This window comes from Acipenser ruthenus, chromosome 41, assembly GCF_902713425.1.
Source record: "Acipenser ruthenus chromosome 41, fAciRut3.2 maternal haplotype, whole genome shotgun sequence".
Lineage (NCBI taxonomy): Eukaryota > Metazoa > Chordata > Actinopteri > Acipenseriformes > Acipenseridae > Acipenser > Acipenser ruthenus.
In genome coordinates, this window is record NC_081229.1 from 9,161,260 (window position 1) to 9,182,707 (window position 21,448).

Consider the following 21,448-nt stretch of genomic DNA (forward strand, 5'->3'; position numbering starts at 1 on the left):
TTTTTTTTTTTTATTGTTTCCATCCCAATCTAGTAATATTCAATTATTATTATTATTAGGCTCAGCCCGCCGCTACCAACCCTGTGCCGACTCGGGATAGGTGAAGACGAACGCACGCTGTCCTCCGAAGCGTGTGCCGTCAGCCGACCGCTTTTTTACACACTGCAGACTCACCATGCAGCAACCCAAGATCTTCAGCGTCGGAGGACAACGCAGCTCTGGGCAGCTTACAGGCAAGCCCGCAGGCGCCCGGCCAGACTACGCGGTGAGCCGAGGACACCCTGGCCAAGCTAACCCTCCCTCCCCCAGGCGAAAAAAAAATAAATATGTTCACATTGCATTATGAGTCTCTGTGTAATTACTGTTTTGTGTATCACTCTTAGAGCATGCATTTTAAATGGTCAACACTCTCTTGCACTCTGATTGTATCAGAAATTGGGCAGTGACACGGTGTGACAGACAAAATGATTCTTGGTGATACATCTCCCTCCTGACCTGTGAGGACGCAGTGTAAAGGGAACAGAGTGCCCCGGACTGCATGGCCTGGCAATTCATTCCCAGGGTTAGGTGGAAGTCGGCTATTTAGAAAGGGGGCTCAGCTGCAGTACATTAAGTCATCGCCCCAGAGAGAAAGCGATGTGGGAACCGCGGATTGGAGGAGAAACGGCTGCACTCGCTAACCAAGCTGAGTTCTAATGGGACTTGGCTGTACAATTAAACCTGGTGTGTGCTGATTGAACGATTGATTAATTATACAACACAATAGTAAGCAATGCGAAAAACACCTTTGTCTAAATTGTATTCAAATGAGCAAAATGTATATTTAAAGCTTGTTGTATCAAATCGAGTTCTAGCACTTTTCCTCTCTGAGTCGTTCTCAGTGCTGGTTGTTTAATGCTGTATGGAATTCCTGTTTTCCAAGATACTGGTTAACCTTAACCTTCCCCTCTAGTAACAGCTAGCACACAACTCCTGGGTATTGCAACACTTCAGCAAGCTTAGAGCTCGGATGCAGTGCTTTTAACCCTGCAGTAAACTCCAGGGGAAGAAGATGGAAACCAGTTTATCCTCCTCTACAAATGTATAGAATTGGAGTCAAATTAAACGTCTAAATTTCTAAATGCAGAAATGTTTATTACATTCTTTTTTTTGGTACAGGTATAAATAAATAAAACATTAAAAAAAGGTATTTTCAATTGTTCAGGGCCCTGTTCCTCGTAGCTGGATAACTGAGTTATCCGGATCACTCTCAGGATAACTTGACAGAAGTCTGTCTTGTTCCGTTCCTCGAAGCAAGCTTAAAGTCTAGCCGACTGAGTTACCATAGCAACACATCCTTAATCTTAAACCTGCTCCAGCGCAGGATAACTTAAAGTTAGCCGGATCTGTGTATAAAAACTTGTACTTCTACCCAATGAAAGCACTTGACACACCCCTAAAATGACAGCGCCCTTCCTTAGAGATCCCATAGATCAACGGGCAAGATACTTTGCATCATTCAGATGTTTTTGTATTTGAGTGCTATAGATTCGGTCGGCAAGGTGTCATTTATCTAATAAATCTACTTGAGCCGTACATTACCCATCCCACCCGAAGCAGCGGTGCGTTGACAGTAACACAGGCTATATGCATAGGGATGCGCTTTTTTGCTAGTGGCGCATTCCTATACTCAGTGATTAATTAGTACAACATATTACTACAGTATTATATATTATAAAAAGAACAAGGGCAAATTATGACAAAACAATAGAGAGCTAACCATTCTCATGCAACAAACTCTCAGTCCATGTTACATTCCATTACTACAAGCATGCAGATTTAAATTGGACGTGTGTGAAATAATTATATTGGGGTAAATACATAGCCAGTGTAATAAAAAATGCATTTTTAAAAAATTACACATTTAGCTGATCTGCAGTTTTTTTCCACGCTTCCTCTCTGGACTTGGCAGCAGCAGCAGCACTGTTGCATTTAGTTGTGAAAATGCTTTTATATTCCTCAAAACTTTCCATGATAAGCTCTTGCTCAGTCAGTCTGAAACAAGTTGCTCTCTCTTTCGACGTCGTCTTTCGTGAAGATCATTGTTTCAGTGCTCTGCGATTCTCCCTTTTGAGGTAGCACGAGCACGCGCAATTATCCGGATTCCTTAAGTCAGAATCGAGTTAACGAGACACTTTTAGCCTGTATTTGCCGTCAAGGAACGGAGATAGCCTGACTTCAATGATCGGGTTAATTGAATCCGGCTAACGTCTGATTAGCCTGAATTAGTTAAACCAGCTACGAGGAACAGGGCTCATTTTCCAAACAGTGCATCAGCAGGAAATTCTGCTTTACAAGCACAGTGGCGTCCACATTCAACTCAAATGGTGTCTAACAGAGGACTAGGAAAGAAGAGGCCCCCTCCCTCAAAGAGCAAGAAAGAGCGCCCCCTCCAGTCTATAGAGATGTAAAGCAAGGAGACGGATTCCATGCGCGCACAGCTGCTTCACTGCGGAACGCAACCTTGTCATGTGACAGAGTCAGATAATACAGGCTTCAGTGACGTATTAAAACGGAGACGTGCTGTCATATAAACATGCGGGAGTCTTCTTCTGACGGAGCTAGGACAGATTTAGGAGGTTTCCCAGAACAGTCAACTGAGCAAACCTGGCGACCAACTTCATTGATTTTGCCATTGCAGAAGAGATAGAAGCAATTGAGTTTCCCTTCGTGCTCCACCACCTTCAACAATTACAGCAACCTCAGAAAATAAATAAACACATACATATATATTGTAACATTGTAATGTCTGTGAAGCAGGACTCAGGGGAAACGCTGTTAATTCTTAATACAGGTTTATTTGAAAACCAATATCCTGGACAGCAGCAGGACAAAACAAGACAGACAAGATAAACGAACTGGACAGACAACAAATCCTGCATTACTGCAGGTGTCCGGATCGTTATTATTATTTTATTATAGGTCTGTTCAAGCAATTGTAGTTGTGTACATCGGTTTTACTAGTTACGTTCGAGAATTAAATGCAAACGCGTGATATATGCACATGTATGTCGTTTACAATAATACGTTGTAATTTGTCCAAGCTGTTTTCGCATGTATTGCACACCCCCACACCAGGTGGCGGTATCCCCTTCACTAATCCTGCACTTGGCTCTCAAAGCCCCTCTTGCACGGCTGGCGCTCAGCGATGTGAAGCTAGCAACAGTAAGCAACAACAGCAACTTCTGGTAAAACTTACTTCCGCATCTCACTCCGGAAGCGACGTTTTTTTCCCCAGATAAAAGTCTCTTGTTGCTCTCATACAGCGGTTGTCTCTAACTCCTGTCAATCTCAGTTAACGGTTGTCTCTAACTCCTGTCAATCTCAGTTAACGGTTGTCTCTAACTCCTGTCACTCTCAGTTAACGGTTGTCTCTAACTCCTGTCACTCTCAGTTAACGGTTGTCTCTAACTCCTGTCACTCTCAGTTAACGGTTGTCTCTAACTCCTGTCACTCTCAGTTAACGGTTGTCTCTAACTCCTGTCACTCTCAGTTAACGGTTGTCTCTAACTCCTGTCACTCTCAGTTAACGGTTGGAGGAGAAAGAAACAGCAAACAGAAGAGCACACTTACCAATTGGAAGAGCACAAAAAGAGCAATATTTCAATCTATGTGGAAGGTCTACAATAAAAATACGTAGGTAATTACATATTTTAAAATGACCTTTTATATATATATATATATATATATATGTGTGTGTATATATATATATATAATGTTATTTTCATTGTTATATTGTAATCTACATTAAATATCTACTTTAAATTGTATTAATTGTATGTGATTATATGTATATGCAATAAAAAAAACATACAATTATTATTATTATTATTATTATTATTATTTATTTCTTAGCAGACTCCCTTATCCAGGGTGACTTACAATCGTAAGCAAATACATTTCAAGTGTTACAGTACAAGTAATACAATAAGAGCAAGATAAATACAATGACTTTGGTTCAAGCAAGTACAAGTGTGACAAAATACAATTCAATAATACAGCAGATAACAGTGATAGTTACATCGGGATATGATTAACTACAAAATACTACAGATTAAACACTTGTGACAGATTACAGTACTCTGAAGTACAGGATTAAATGCAGTAAAATAGGGGGCAGATAAGAGCAAATAAAGCGCATTTAAGGAAGGGTGATAGTGTCCCAGGTGAAAAACAGAGGTGTTCTACAGGTGCTGTCTGAAGAGGTGAGTCTTAAGGAGGTGCTGGAATGTGGTCAGGGACTGGGCAGTCCTGACATCTGTAGGAAGGTCATTCCACCACTGTGGAGCGAGGGTGGAGAAGGAGCAGGCTCTGGAGGCAGGGTAGCGTAGAGGAGGTAGAGCCAGTCTTCTAGTGCAGGCGGAGCGGAGAGGTCGAGTGGGGGTGTAGGGAGAGATGAGGGTCTGGAGGTAGCTGGGTGCAGTCTGGTCAAGGCATCTGTAGGCTAGTACTTGAACTGGATGCGAGCGGTGATCGGGAGCCAGTGGAGCGAGCGGAGTAGTGGAGTAGCATGGGAGAAGTGAGGGAGAGAGAACACCAGGAGGGCAGCGGAGTTCTGGATGAGCTGGAGCAGACGGGTGGCGGACGCAGGGAGGCCAGCCAGGAGGGAGTTAGTAGTCTACACAAATTTGTACATCAAATTTATTTTATTATTTATTTTCTTTTTATCCACCCATTTTTGCATTGTATAATTAATGCTACTAATAAAGAACTAACTTTTTCTGTACTTTAGCTATGGATATTCATCAGCCGTATGGTAAACGGCACAAGACCAGCATGTGGCCGAGATCAGCAGCCACTACCACAAGACAGCTTTCCCTGAGAATGCAGGAAAGAACTCAAAGGTTTGTAAAGAACGAGCATAATCTATCAATTCATTTTTGTATTTAGAAATTGTTTTAAAATAAAATGATCTGGCCATTCTGTGTTCTTTTTTTTAGTTTGTTTTGGTTTTTGGCGACTCGCATGTGAGGAGGCTGGTAGATGGCTACATTCAGATGCTCGAGGGTGACCTGCTCTTTGGATACAGCAGCACTCCAGGCGCTTGTGCAGCTGCACTCCGTAAAGAGGTGCTGAACGAAACCCTGCCTGAAGAGCCGGACCTGGTGTGTCTTATTGCACCAGGGAACAACCTCTCGAAAAAAAACATCCAACAAGCAGGGAAGGAGTTTGCCAGCCTTATCCCTTCAGCCCAGGGCACTGGAATAAGGTCATAAATTGAACACTTTATTTTATTAATCCATTTTTTTAAAATAAATAAATACATACATACAATGTTATTATTCTGTTTTTAAAAGGTAGTGGTAATTGATTTTCCAAACCGGCTGACAGTGGAGTTCCCGTATCAAGACATGTTGCTAGAAGAGTACCATCGAGCTGCAGCCAGCATGAATGTAAGGTATGGAGGAGCAATGTGAATATTTTTGACGTTTTAAATAACCCACACCAATTAGCAATTATGGTTATTATTGATAATATTTTTTTTTCTTCATGGTTTTGTTGTTTGGATTATACCCAGCTACCCACTTTCTCTTGGTGGTTTATCGGTTCAATCACTAGATCATGCTTTTTTGTGACAGCTCTGATATTAGCATGATATTAGTACTGTCCATTAAAACCTGTTTAACTCTTCCTACAGGTACCTCTCCACTGTAGATCACTTCCCTGCAAGGAGCTCTGACCTGTGGTGCCGTGACGGGGTGCATCTAAGTGATGACCATGGAATGCCCATCTTTGCCCAACTGATCTGGAGTGCAGCTTACTTCAGCTGAAAGTTCCACAGGGGATCAAGACCACCCCTGCTGCACCCAGACGTGCATTCCGCAGAGTGACCCCACGGCTGGTGGTGAGAGGGACGCCAGCTGCACCACCACAGAGACGAGATCCTTACTCGTGGGCTGAGGTGACAAGAGGACAGAGTGAGAAGATGTCGAATAGTAATTGCAGACGGTTCCACTTTGTAAGTATAACATACATTTTTTAAATTCTTTGTACTCAGATATTGTATTAACAAAGATTTATGTCGGTTGAAATGTCGTTAATTATAATTAATGCTAAAATAAATTAATTGATTGGATTACTATGTAATATTTTTTTATAATAAAAACATTCATGTTAACTTGTGTTTTTGTGATACAAAAGTTAAACTGCACACATTCGTTTCATCAGAAAAAAAATCCAATACTTAACAATAACAGGAGATATATTTGATCATCCTTTAATTCTAGAGCTTTTACATTTGTTGTGCTATTTGTTTTTCTTGTTATGTTTTTCATGGTAAATGCCATCAATAAAAATGCTTATCAGTAATATATCCCAAGCACAAGGCCAAAGCAACATTGGAGTGGCTCAAGAACAAAAAGGTGAATGTCCTACAGTGGCCCAGTCAAGGTCCTGATCTCAATCCCACTGAGAATCTGTGGCACTATTTGAAAATTGCGGTCCACAAGCGTCGTCCAACCAACCTGAACAACCTGGAGCAAATCTGCCAAGAAGAATGGGCCAAAATCACTCCGACACTGTGTGCAAAGCTGGTACATACTTACCCCAAAAGACTTAAAGCTGTTATTGCAGCGAAAGGTGGCACTACCAAATATTAATGTGTGGGGGTTGAATACTTATGCAAGCAAGATATTTCAGTTTTTTATTTTTCTTAAAAATATTTCCCAATATAAAACCAATGTCACCTTACAATAATTGATTTTGAGTTTCAGTGTTTTAAAATAAAATATCAAACAAAACGAAATTTCAATGTACCATTTGTAATTCAGTAATATGAGAGAATTGGTCAGGGGTCTGAATACTTTTGCAAGGCACTGTATATATATATATATATATATATATATATATATATATATATATATATATATATATATATATATATATATATAGTGATGCACAAAATAAATGCAACACTCGGGTCTAATGGATTTAATCCAATATTTTAAAGAGAGATTTCAAGCAAAATCACAGAAAATGTGAACAAAAAAACCAGATCAAAGAATCTTGATAAGTTTTCAGTATGAAACGTGACACGCTGTCAAAATGAAAACATTACAAAGTTAGTATCGGGTATGACCTCCCTGAGCACTGACACAATCCTGGCAGCGTTGATGCATAGACCAGGAATGGTTGAAATATACACATGATAGATTTTTACATACAAAATATATAATAGAATAGAAATATAAACAAATATAAATAAAATAAGCAACATAAACAAATAGAAATACAATAAGCAATATAGACAAAAATAAAGATAAATACAGTAAGGCATTTTTTTAGCAGATTATTTGAGACTTTTATTTTGAAATACGCTTTCGACCCTCTCCGACTGACTTTCCGGAAGTTGCAGAATGTTGCCAGCAACTGCTGCTCGCTTCTGACAGAGGAATGTAACGACAAGAGCTTCATTAAAAAAAGAGAAAAGAACGACAGCAGTAATCCATCGTAAGGTTAAAAATCGACATTATACGGGTTTTTATTTAAATGCTTTTGCAAGGCGTGGACGATAAAAGTAAGTTACATTTTGTTTAAATTTAAGTTTATTTGTTTGTGACGCGCGCGCGCGTGTGTCAGGCTCTTTGTTTGCTAAATGAACAGGCATGACGTCATCAACAAGACAATTTAAAATGTAACAATTCAACTAAAATACACCGGGGACACGAATAAGCAATCAGGTAACGGTGTTTTTCATGTTTAATATATTACAGTATTTTACTGTATTTACCACCCGCGTGTTGTACTTCTCTGGTGAATTTGTAGCTGGAACAATGTATTTAGGCACAAAATTAATCAATGTGACAGTTTTTGACGCAACATTTACGAGCGAGTCAGTAAAACTGCTCAGCTGTCATAAATCACACATCCCTACCCACGCATTACATACAAACAGGAATTATAATTCGAGGATTTTCTGTTTTTTATTACCAGAAATGTTGTCAAAGTTTTGCTCGGTAAGCTTTAATTGGGTCATTTAAACAACAATAAAGTGAGGAAAACACATACATTGTGAATTTATTTATGAAATATAGTTCAAAACATTACTGCGTCTTATCTTTCAGTATAGGGCGCTGAGCGTCGGGTGTAGCAGCCACTATTGAGTGAAAAAGTTTCAAGAAATAACATTTAAATGTGGGCAAGACCTCTTTTTTTTTTAGTTTAAAAAATAAATTGGCACACACTGTGTGTATGAAGATCACAAGCGGGAGTTACAGTAACACACGACCTGTGATCAGAACTTCAACAGCCGATTAGCAGGTAGAAAGCCCGGGTGCAAACAGTGTGATCATTATAATATGACGTCATTGGTGTGTGTGTCCAATGGGAAGGCACGTCACTTTCAACAGTGAAGACGTACAGTAAAGAAAGACTGCTTTACACACTCCAAACAGCAGGCTAACCAAATGAATGAACACGAATTATTCATAACACATTACCATCCTTAAACTAGCACACAAAAATAGATTAAATTCAACACGAAACGTATTAGGATTTGACTGGTCTGATTTCCAACACACAAGCCCTTCATAAAATGTGTGGGCACAGTGACGCACAAGGGAAATGCTTCTGGAGAACATGGGCATGACCTGAGGTGAAACATACCGGCTCCATGCAGAGACACTGAAGTCAAAGTTTGTTTTGTTCACAACTGCTGAGGTCCGGGCAGGGTGTTTTGTGGCAGTAAAACATTTATGTTATTTTTTCCCCCCTTGATTGTTTTTCGTTTGCTGGTATGCAATACTGCCTTTTTTTTTCCTTACCAGTATATATACTGGCTTATACTGCCCCACTTTTACCACTGATTAGAAGAAATTCTTTTCCTTCAATATTAAAGCCACTCCTGCTATTTTTGTCGGCCCCTTGAATGGCCTTCGTAACCCAGTATTTAAATAAATACATGCATTTGTTTTTCAGCAGCTACTAAACAGAATCCCGCGTGCTGCCATGGACAGTGTGAAGATGGAATCTGTCCAGATTAAAGAGGAGTTCCCTGAACTTGAACTTGTCCCCATTAGAGTGGAGTTCTCTGGGCTGGCTTCCCTCCCCATTAAACAGGAGCTCTGTGAGATGCAATGTGACAGCAGCCAGCCAGAGGTCTCTGACATTAAAGCTGAGCACAATGAATTGGAGATCCCCCAGATGGAAGAATCCCTTCCTGTGAAACAAGAAGAGGTTCTGGAAACTGTCCGTATTAAACAGGAGCCCCCTGAAGTAGAGTTTGACCACATGGAACCAGTGAAGGAAGAATCCGAGGACTTCAAACCAAACATCCCTGAGCTGGAGCCTGTACGCTTGCGGGAGTGTAGCGTGGTGCTGGAGAGAATCTGTGTGAGAGAGCAAGGCGCTGGAGAGGAAGGCTCTCCCAACAGCATGCAAGGAGGTGGAAAGGAAGACGGGCGCTCCCATTCAGAATGCAGTCTAGCAGGTGAGTGACTCCCAGTAGCTGTGACATTGTCATTCTAGATTGTGTGATATCCACAGTGTGCTTGAGAGGGAGGGAGCACTACTGATGAGCTTCAGATACAGATATAATGTTGCCATTGCTCGGGGGGGCGGGGGGGAGAATAACTAAAGAACCGACTATAACATGTAAATGTTCAGTGTAAAAAATATATGGCTATTATTGTAAATGTATAATGTAATGCTATTGAAAAATATATAATTGCAGCATGTGCTTGAGGGAATAGACCAGGAGAACGTTGAAGTCAGATTTTGATCACAGGGCTTGGTTTCATCAGAATCAGTCTAGGGATGTCACGATATTAACTTTCTCATTATCACAATATTTACCATGAAGTTCCACACTGCCGAGGCAGCGTGGAACTCCCAACCACAGGGGAGCTCTCACACAGAGGAGCTCACACAGAGGAGCTCACACAGGGCAGCTCTCACACAGGGGAGCTCACACAGGGGATCTCACACAGGGCAGCTCTCACACAGGGCAGCTCTCACACAAGGCAGCTCTCACACAGGGGATCTCACACAGGGCAGCTCTCACACAGGGCAGCTCTCACACAGGGCAGCTCTCACACAGGGCAGCTCACACAGGGGATCTCACACGTCCCCACGTGCTGCTACAACTGTTTAAATAACGTACCTGTAATATAGCGATACCCGTCCCCACGTGCTGCTACAACTGTTTAAATAACGTACCTGTAATATAGAGTGACACGCCCCCACGTGCTGCTACAACTGTTTAAATAACGTACCTGTAATATAGAGTGACACGTCCCCACGTGCTGCTACAACTGTTTAAATAACGTACCTGTAATATAGAGTGACACGTCTCCACGTGCTGCTACAACTGTTTAAATAACGTACCTGTAATATAGAGTGACACGCCCCCACGTGCTGCTACAACTGTTTAAATAACGTACCTGTAATATAGCGATACCCGTCCCCACGTGCTGCTACAACTGTTTAAATAACGTACCTGTAATATAGCGATACCCGTCCCCACGTGCTGCTACAACTGTTTAAATAACGTACCTGTAATATAGCGATACCCGTCCCCACGTGCTGCTACAACTGTTTAAATAACGTACCTGTAATATAGCGATACACGTCCCCACGTGCTGCTACAACTGTTTAAATAACGTACCTGTAATATAGAGATACCCGTCCCCACGTGCTGCTACAACTGTTTAAATAACGTACCTGTAATATAGAGTGACACGTCCCCACGTGCTGCTACAACTGTTTAAATAACGTACCTGTAATATAGAGTGACACGCCCCCACGTGCTGCTACAACTGTTTAAATAACGTACCTGTAATATAGTGATACCCGTCCCCACGTGCTGCTACAACTGTTTAAATAACGTACCTGTAATATAGAGATACCCGTCCCCACGTGCTGCTACAACTGTTTAAATAACGTACCTGTAATATAGCGATACCCGTCCCCACGTGCTGCTACAACTGTTTAAATAACGTACCTGTAATATAGAGTGACACGCCCCCACGTGCTGCTACAACTGTTTAAATAACGTACCTGTAATATAGAGTGACACGTCCCCACGTGCTGCTACAACTGTTTAAATAACGTACCTGTAATATAGAGTGACCCGTCCCCACGTGCTGCTACAACTGTTTAAATAACGTACCTGTAATATAGTGATACCCGTCCCCACGTGCTGCTACAACTGTTTAAATAACGTACCTGTAATATAGCGATACCCGTCCCCACGTGCTGCTACAACTGTTTAAATAACGTACCTGTAATATAGAGTGACACGTCCCCACGTGCTGCTACAACTGTTTAAATAACGTACCTGTAATATAGAGTGACCCGTCCCCACGTGCTGCTACAACTGTTTAAATAACGTACCTGTAATATAGTGATACCCGTCCCCACGTGCTGCTACAACTGTTTAAATAACGTACCTGTAATATAGCGATACCCGTCCCCACGTGCTGCTACAACTGTTTAAATAACGTACCTGTAATATAGTGATACCCGTCCCCACGTGCTGCTACAACTGTTTAAATAACGTACCTGTAATATAGCGATACACGTCCCCACGTGCTGCTACAACTGTTTAAATAACGTACCTGTAATATAGTGACACCCGTCCCCACGTGCTGCTACAACTGTTTAAATAACGTACCTGTAATATAGAGTGACACGTCCCCACGTGCTGCTACAACTGTTTAAATAACGTACCTGTAATATAGAGATACCCGTCTCCACGTGCTGCTACAACTGTTTAAATAACGTACCTGTAATATAGTGATACCCGTCCCCACGTGCTGCTACAACTGTTTAAATAACGTACCTGTAATATAGAGTGACACGTCCCCACGTGCTGCTACAACTGTTTAAATAACGTACCTGTAATATAGAGTGACACGCCCCCACGTGCTGCTACAACTGTTTAAATAACGTACCTGTAATATAGCGATACCCGTCCCCACGTGCTGCTACAACTGTTTAAATAACGTACCTGTAATATAGCGATACCCGTCCCCACGTGCTGCTACAACTGTTTAAATAACGTACCTGTAATATAGAGTGACACGTCCCCACGTGCTGCTACAACTGTTTAAATAACGTACCTGTAATATAGAGATACCCGTCCCCACGTGCTGCTACAACTGTTTAAATAACGTACCTGTAATATAGAGATACCCGTCCCCACGTGCTGCTACAACTGTTTAAATAACGTACCTGTAATATAGAGTGACACGTCCCCACGTGCTGCTACAACTGTTTAAATAACGTACCTGTAATATAGAGATACCCGTCCCCACGTGTTTAAATAACGTACCTGTGATTTCTTTTCGTTGTTCACATCCTGACAACTTTCTACGCTTATAACTCTAAAGTCTGTTAACACTAGAACTGCAGTGGTTATACTCGGTTATACATTTTAAACATCATCAATGTTAAAATGAAAGACACACTGTCAGATACAATTCGAAAGTTGTATTCAAGCACATCATGTAAAACATCTGCACAACTGAAACACCGTATTTAAATGAACAATTTCTAACTTGCCACATATAAAGCACTACTTCAAAAAATGAAAAACTATAATAAAATAAACATTTCAAAAGAAACTAGAGTGTAAACAGGTATATGTACGTACAAAACTGTAAAACAAAAGTATTTTTTTAATTTAAAGTGAAAGTAACATGTTTTCTCTTGGGTGTGTGTCTCTTGGTGCTGCACAGAACCCTGCTTGAGCTGCTGCTTTGCAATTTTCTGATAGAAATGCTTCTACCGAAGCACTGTGGCTCGCTTCAAGATGAAATCTCTCCTACTGATATTTTGCCCGGTGCATTCCTTGTACAAAACAAAGGAATTGATGTCTGCCAGGTCCAGTAGAGATAACAACAGGCTTGTATATAAAAATAAAATAGAATAGTGTAGGTTGTATTCAAAATAAAAACCTGTATTGTAAAAGGCAGTGCACTGGGGTTTCAGATCTGTCCTCCTAAATCACTGCAGGAAGATTTAATAACATTTATAAAAAGTGCTCTGGTTTTTCTGTTTCACACCACGTCATGGATCGTTATTCCTGTTTGACAATGTGGGTAATAATCCTGACACTATCAGAGCACTAGAGCGGACATTGTGAAAAGAGCTTTGAAACAGACTTTTTAAAGTTTTATAAGTGTGAAAAGTTGTCAGGATGTTGACAATGAAAATAAAAATGACAGGTAAGTTATTTAAACAGTGGTAGCAACACATGGGGACGTGTAACGCTATATTTTTCAGAACCATGCTACTTACTTTATTGAAAAATATGTATGTGTAGCGTGTGTTGAAGGAAATAAACCTGAAACATTACAGGAGAACTTTGAAGGCAGATTTTGATCCCAGCGCTCTGTTTCGCTGACGGTTTTTACACAAAGTGAAGGCTTTAAGTTTAGCTTCACTATTTTAATCTGGTGTACCCCAGTGCAAGACCCCACAGCTGAAATTCACATGCTTTAATCCACTCCACCACCTAGCCACATGCCCGAAGCCTACAAGCAGTCCCTCTTACTTTCTTTCCTGTTCCTATTTTCCAGGTTCCAGTCCAGCAGCTAAAGCAAGGGCGGGCGCTGGAGAATATCCTGACTGTGGGAAAGGTTTAACCCGGTTAGGGCATTTAAAACTAAAACGGAGCATTCACACAGGAGAGAAACCGTATCACTGCTCTGATTGTGGGAAGAGTTTCAGTCTGTCAGGAAACTTGAAGACACACCAGCGAATTCACACAGGAGAGAAACCGTATCACTGCTCTGACTGTGGGAAGAGTTTCATTCAGTCTGGACACTTTGTTTTACATCAGCGAATTCACAGAGGAGAGAAACCGTATCGATGCTCTGACTGTGGGATGAGTTTCAGTCGGTCAGACAGCCTTGCTTCACACCAGCGAATTCACAAAGGAGAGAAACCATTTTGCTGCAGTGACTGTGGGAAGAGTTTCAGGAGGACAAGCAGCCTTGCTTCACACCAGCGAATTCACACAGGAATCAAACCTTATCGCTGCTCTGACTGTGGGAAGAGTTTCAGTGTTTCAGGAACCCTGAAAAAACACCAGCTAAGTCACACAGGAGAGAAACCATATCACTGTTCTGACTGTGGGAAGAGTTTCAGTCAGTCAAACAGCCTTGTTGTCCACCAGCGAATTCACACAGGAGAGAAACTATATTGCTGCTCCGACTGTGGGAAAAGTTTCACTCGGTCAGACAGCCTTGTTTCACACCAACGAATTCACACAGGAGAGAAACCGTATCAGTGTTCTGACTGTGGAAAGAGTTTCAGTAAGACAGGCAGCCTTGTTTCACACCAGCGAATTCACACAGGAGTGAAACCTTATCGCTGCTCTGACTGTGGGAAGAGTTTCAGTCTGTCAGGAACCCTGAAAAAACACCAGCGAATTCACACAGGAGAGAAACCCTATCACTGCTCTGACTGTGGGAAGAGTTTCAGTCGGTCAAACAGCCTTGTTGTCCACCGGCGAACTCACACAGGAGAGAAACCGTATTGCTGTTCCGACTGTGGGAAGAGTTTCAAGCATTCAGTATCCATGAAAGCACACCAGCGAATCCACAGAGGAGAGAAACCTTAAAGACCATGTTCAATGGGACTTTACACTCATGAGGGAAAAAATGTTAACCTTGCAATTACTGTTTTGTGTCAGAAAGTGGGCGGAGATGCGGACGCGTCACAAGAGGCTTCTCTGCTGTCAGTTTAACTCAGGCTGTCAATGCAGTCAGTGCCTGGGAGCGGGAATATGCAGAAAGGAAACTATTCCGCACCTCATCTGATGGACGAGTCAGGAGAAATTGATAACTCAGTGTGGGGAATGAGTTTCAGGGTTTAGCATTTAAACTGCATAGACTTGAAAATAAATACATGGATGGGAACGAGTATCCCGACCCCGGTATGTAGCATCCCAGAGACAAGACTGCACCGTCCTTACTGGACAACCGCCTGGAGGGTTTGTCTTGTACATTCATCATGATTCTAAAACTAATGAAAAATGATAGTGTCCCATGGCTGTATTATAACATGAATTGCTGAATATTGCGTGATGTGTAGCTTTGCAATGTGCATTGTCCATGCTTGTATTTGTGCTGCTCTTGTGAACTTCCCTGAGTAATAGCAGTGTAGCAAGCATGTGTACGGATCTTAGGTACAGAAAGCCAAATTGTGTAACCTGAGTTGTAATGAGACCTGACTGTTCAATTAAACCTTGTGTGTGCTGATTGGATGATTTGATTGATATACAACAGGATACTAAACCATGCTAAAGAAAGAACAGAATACTGCACTGCTCTGTATCACCAGGATGTGTAAGCAATGTGCATTTCAATACCTTCCTGCATTGCTTGCTGTTCTCCAAGTTTAATAAAGTATTAGTATTAAACTCTTGCATTGAGTGTATCGTTCTGCATTAACCCATTCCAGAAACTCACACTAGTGAGCCACATAACACAGGGAAAGTAATTAGTAGTTAGAATGTGTTGCAGTGGAGCTGCACTGACTCATGCTGGAGGCTCATTGCACCATTATTAAAATCTGGATGCAGTGTTCAGTGTAATAAGAGATAACAGAAGACTATTGCTGTGTGCTCTATGCAGTAAAGGGTTACCGGGAGCCACGGTCGCCCCGTTATAAACAGTGACTCCGTGTACAGTGTTAATGTGTAAGGCAGTCTCAGCCTTTCATTCACTGAGGGAGCTGCTGCCTGGTCACGTGAACAACAGATCCCACTGAACCCTCCCGGTTGTTGATGGGTATTGTAGTTCCAACCTTTGTTTAGGAAAAATAGTTTTCAAAACTTCCTTTTGAGAAAATTATTTGTAAATGTAATATAAACAGTAAAATGAACTCCAAAAAAAATAAAATAAAATGTCCTGTCAGGAGAACTTTTTAAACCAGTTATCAAACGCTCTCTAGCAGCAGTATAAAAGAGACATCACTTCGCTCATGGGTGGGGTGAGCGTGCAGGGATGCTTCAGTTTAGGACAGGATAAGAAGTGTACTAAACCATCATTGCAGGGGGAAGTAGTATTTTATAAAACACAATTCTTCATCAGAATGGTGCGCAATGCATCAAACCGTGTGATGTCTGTGTTACGACTCCACGATTGATTCATCAAGGCTGTGGGATCAGTATGATTTTACTATACTATCTCCTGTGTGTTCTGAACTTCTATATTACCTTAAAAATAAGGCTTTGTTGGGACTGGGTCTGCACGCCCACCCGATACGCATGCCAGCGTCAGTGACACACGGTCAGGTACGGTGAACAGCGTTCAGTGCTCACTGCTGCTGGTGCGTAATTCCTGTAATATGGCAGGTCAGCATTAAACCATCGATCAGTGTAGCACCGTCGCTGATCAGCAGCCAATAGCAATCTAGCAAGCCAACAACACAACTAGCACACACTAAAACGCTTAAAAACAGAATCAAGACGGGACTCTGCCTGAAAACTGACCCAAGAGGAGGAAGCAAGCTGCAAGCGAGTCAACGACCCCAAGCAACGAGACTGAGGCCCGGCTGGAGGACAGCCGTAAAACTTAGAGACTTATCAGACAAACCAGTCTGGGTCTGCTGTACACCTCTTATTATTATTATTATTTGTTTATTTAGCAGACATCATTATCCAAGGCGACTTACAGAGACTAGGGTGTGTGAACTATGCATCAGCTGCAGAGTCACTTACAACTACGTCTCAACTGAAAGACGGAGCACAAGGAGGTTCAGTGACTTGCTCAGGGTCACACAATGAGTCGGTGGCTGAGGTGAGATTTGAACCGGGGACCTCCTCGTTACAAACCCCTTTTCTTTAACCACTGGACCACACTGCCGCCTCAACCTACAACCACAGTATCCAAAAGAAACTGCCCTGGTACTTGCATAGCTAAAAAATTCAGCGACGAGGACAGAGCAGACTGAATGTCCCTTTATCTAATGTCTATTTGTGACCCCTGGTCCTTGTTTCTTTTTTCAGGTCAAAGAAGTCCCCTGGGTCGACATTGTCTATACCTTTTAGGATTTTGAATGCTTGAATCAGATCACCGCGTAGTTTTCTTTGTTCAAGACTGAATAGATGCAATTACTTAAGCCTGTCTGCATATGACATGCATTTTCCTTTCACGGAACTAAATTAATTAATTGTAACACATTCACATAGAATTGAACGGTTAATTATTTAGTTTGCACACTTTGCGTGTAAAATAACTTTTAGTGGAACTTGATGTTTTAGGATTTCTTTAAAAGTAATTTTGCCATTAATAAGCTTAATGTGATATATTCTAAGATTATCTGCATCATTTAAGTTGAGGCTGTGTGTGTGTGTGTGTGTGTGTGTGTGTGTGTGTGTGTGTGAGTGAGAGAGCAAGCTACTACATCACAGCTTGCTCGAGAGCTGCTGGTTTGTGAGGAGACCGGCGGTGTCATATTTCAATTGTCTGCTAGTCAAGGCAGTGAGAGTTTTAATTGTGTTTTGTGCTTAGAGACGAAGACATTTACTTTCTGACTTTTCTGAGTTCTGTTTATTATTTGTGTACTTAATAAAATACTACTATTGATTAAACATTCCTTGTGTCTGCGTGTGAATGTGTGTTCATAGTAAGTCCTCGATCTTTGTAACACGTCAATTAAATATTGTTAGTAAGAGAACTAATCAACCCAAATAAACATTAAATGATCAATTATTGAATTGTTCCTACAAACCATTGGGGCAACCTTGCCCAGCACAAAGCAAATAGGCACAACTGTAAAATTCTAATTCTGATTCTTCTTCTTCTGTTACTTTATAATTAATGGTGTGTAGCGACTTTTCAAACAGAAAAGCTAAATAACTGGACATCTACCAATCACGTGATTCCACATGTTGGTCAACGTCAAAATAAACCAGGGTGTGCAAGCAGTTTAATATCCACACTGTTTATATTAACAGTTTATTTGTTTTAAAACATCAGGACGTGTAGTTTAGCAGGGAAACCCCGGGCAACCCCATATAGTATACTAGGGGAATAACAGGGCAGCAGTGTGGAGTAGTGGTAAGGGCTCTGGACTCTTGACTGGAGGGTTGTGGGTTCAATCCCCAGTGGAAGACACTGCTGCTGTACCCTTGAGCAAGGTACTTTAACTAGATTGCTCCAGTAAAAACCCAACTCTATAAATGGGTAATTGTATGTAAAAATAATGTGATATCTTTTAATAATTGTAAGTCGCCCTGGATAAGGGCGTCTGCTAAGAAATAAATAACAAAGCACAGGCTGAAGACCCGAGCCGTGTGGGTAATGACAGGGGGGACGCTGCAAGAGCAGCACCTTTTATTTTGTAGTTTTGTTCCAGTGTTTTATTTTCCTTTTCACTTTCGCCCTTTTGTTTGTACTATTATTTTGAGCACCGCTAGTGAACGGTCAGCCTTGCTGGTATTTGGTTGTGCTCTGGAGCCAGTGCTACAGTGCCACCTTGTGGCGTAAATCAATCTGTGCGCCAAGTGGTGTTTCCAACTACAGTTGTGTCTTGTGTCCAGTGAATTCCCTCACCCTCCCACACAGTCCAACTTATGCTTTGGGAAACCAAACCAGACGGGGTCGTTACAAAACGACACATTGCCGAGTTTACTGCTGTGCATAAAAGTAACATTACTGTGGACAACAGAAATGACCAATTATCATCCACTATCACACACCAAGGACAGGGTGTTACTTCAGGACACTATGTCTGTTCTTTCTGTGGGTGCTACTGGAAAATAGGTGCATGCAAATGATGCACGCATTGAAGTCAAACAATGGCCAAGAAATGCAAAGGACATGTATATGGCATTTTATGAAGATATCTAATGCTTTACAAAAGCCTTGCATTAGCCTAAGTTCATAACACCACTATATCAAGGAGAATACACATTCTCTAATACCTTTCCCTCACTTTATTCATTATTTGGTGAAGTAAAAAAAGAAGTGATGTCTATAACAAAAACATTTTCAATGTAAAAAAACAAGTTAGAAAAACGCAACAGCCATTTAGAGGGGTGATAGCAAACACAAAAGCCCAAGTTAGGAGAAGCGATTGGGTCAACCTGGTCAAGCATCAAGCAAATAGGCACAATTGGAAAGGTGCTGGGGCCCAACATTCACACAATTGTTGCTTTTAACTTGGCTTCTTTTTTGATCGCTCCACTTACATTGAAATGCTCTTTGTACAACGTCAAGGGCATTGTGACCATTCCCTTATCAGCTCAAAAGTCACATCTGCAACAAAAAGCATTGACAATACACAACCAAAAAAAAATGCTCCAACACCCTAGCCCTGGATCTGCAATGCCTGCCCCATCAACTTCCCATACACTTCCCTTGCATTCTCATTGTCCCTTGCTCTCGTTGCCATTATTGGTCTTGTTCATCATCTTCATTGTTGGAAATATACTGCTTCATGCTCTTTGAGGTATTCTTGTATGTATGGGCTAAATGTCTGTCCATGTGTGCCCTCATCTACCTGTGCCTTACCTGCATGTTGTCCGTGTGTCTTCACAAAGCATACTTGTCTGCGCCTGTGATGACACCTCTCCCATTCCCTGTCTGTCTTTCTCTCTATATTAGTGCTTGTAAGGATAACCAAGAACACTTCAGTCTGTGTTGAGCTCTTTCCTCGGCACTCATGTGTCTCAGCATCTTTATTCTGGTTAAACCCAGCTGATAAGGGAATGGTTAGGGAAGCGTTACACTTTAGTTAATATTTAATAGGTTGTCTACAAGTAGAGTTAACATACTGTGATGGAAAAACCAGTACAATTTCATTGTCAACTGTCTTCTATTTTAAATGACCACGTTACTGCTGAATATATACACATACTTCCCCTCATTTTAGAACTACAATACCCATCAACCACCAGGAGGGAACTACAATACCCATCAACCACCGGAAGGGTACAGTGGGCTCTGTTGTTCAGGTGACCAGGCAGCAGCTCCCTCAGTGAATGAAAGGCTGGGACATTCTAACTACTAATTAGTTTCCCTATGTTATGTGGCTCACTAGTGTGAGTTTCTGGAATGGGTTCATGCAGAATGATACACTCAATGCAAGAGTTTAATACTAATACTTTATTAAACTCAGAGAACAGCAAGCAATGCAGGAAGGTATTGAAATGCACATTGCTTACACATCCTGGTGATACAGAGCGGTGCAGTATTCTATTCTTTCTTTAGCATGGTTTAGTATCCTGTTGTATATTAATCAAATCATTCAATCAGCACACACAAGGTTTAATTGAACAGTCAAGTCTCATTAGAACTCAGATTACACACATTTCATCAGAACACAGATTTTTAACAAGGTCCTGGGCTGATTGTAATAATCTCACACAATACTCCTGATAAAAACACAAGCTCACTCGTACACACACATTTCATTTCAGCAAACATGTCATCTTGTATACAGTACTTGGTTAACTTGATAATATACTGGCCTGTTTCTAGATTCATCTTTTGAGTGATACGAGGAGGATTTTTATGCAGAAATGGCACAGAGTGAGAGACTTGCCAGCAGTGAATAAAGAACAGAACTCCCCACTGTGTCTGCAGAATTCTGAACAGGATAGAGAAAAGCAACGTGTCCTTTGTTCATTAACACACACATTGTGTTCAGTGGCTGGTATGGGTGCAGTAGATATGAATGCAGTACCAGCAGTAAGCCGTGCCATAGACTCCTCATAACATGAAGGTTTTTCTGGTTCCCTAACAAAAAATAAACAAATCCCTTTGCAAAAACTACCCCCCCCCCCCCCCTAGACAATGCTACACGTCGCGCAATATTCAGCCATTCATGTCATAATCTTTCAAATTCTCTTGTAATTTGGCCAAGGCAATTCTTGACATCTTAGAGAAGCTCTTATTGGCAGTCAAATATGCAATCAAACAAAACACAGGGAAGAATTACAGTTTAGTTCATACTTAAAGGGTTTTCAACAAGCTGTGATGGGAAAAACTTCATTGTCAACTGTCTTCTATTTTAAATAAACACATACTTCCCCTCATTTTAGAACTACAATACCCATCAACCACCGGGAGGGAACTACAATACCCATCAACCACCGGGAGGGTTCAGTGGGCTCTGTTGTTCACGTGACCAGGCAGCAGCTCCCTCAGTGAATGAAAGGCTGGGACTGCCTTACACATTAACACTGTACACAGTGTCACTGTTTATAATGGGGCGACCGTGGCTCCCGGTAACCCTTTACTGCATAGAGCACACAGCAACAGTCTTCTGTTATCTCTTATTACACTGAACACTGCATCCATATTTTAATAATGGTGCAATGAGCCTCCAGCATGAGTCAGTGCAGCTCCATTGCAACACATCCTAACTACTAATTACTTTCCCTGTGTTATGTGGCTCACTAGTGTGAGTTACTGGAATGGGTTTATGCAGAATGATACACTCAATGCAAGAG

At 41.5% G+C, this 21,448-nt stretch overlaps 1 protein-coding gene and 1 long non-coding RNA gene across 2 annotated transcripts in view; both read left to right on the top strand.

Moving 5' to 3' along the window:
- The window catches only part of LOC131709038 (zinc finger protein 184-like), a 110,700-nt gene extending 95,294 nt beyond the window's left edge, over positions 1 to 15,406 (top strand). Inside the window, exons 4-9 of the mRNA XM_059010651.1 lie at positions 3,118 to 3,204; positions 3,566 to 3,571; positions 4,980 to 5,248; positions 5,678 to 5,738; positions 8,962 to 9,466; positions 13,560 to 15,406. Coding sequence (XP_058866634.1) covers positions 3,118 to 3,204; positions 3,566 to 3,571; positions 4,980 to 5,248; positions 5,678 to 5,738; positions 8,962 to 9,466; positions 13,560 to 14,605 — 1,974 coding nt within the window. The 3' untranslated portion in view covers positions 14,606 to 15,406. The remainder of the gene's footprint in view (positions 1 to 3,117; positions 3,205 to 3,565; positions 3,572 to 4,979; positions 5,249 to 5,677; positions 5,739 to 8,961; positions 9,467 to 13,559) is intronic.
- Positions 4,975 to 6,660, top strand: LOC117970348 (uncharacterized). The gene is made up of 3 exons (XR_009311346.1): positions 4,975 to 5,248; positions 5,337 to 5,437; positions 5,678 to 6,660. It is a non-coding gene; the product is annotated as an uncharacterized LOC117970348 (long non-coding RNA).
- Positions 15,407 to 21,448: the final 6,042 nt, after the last annotated feature.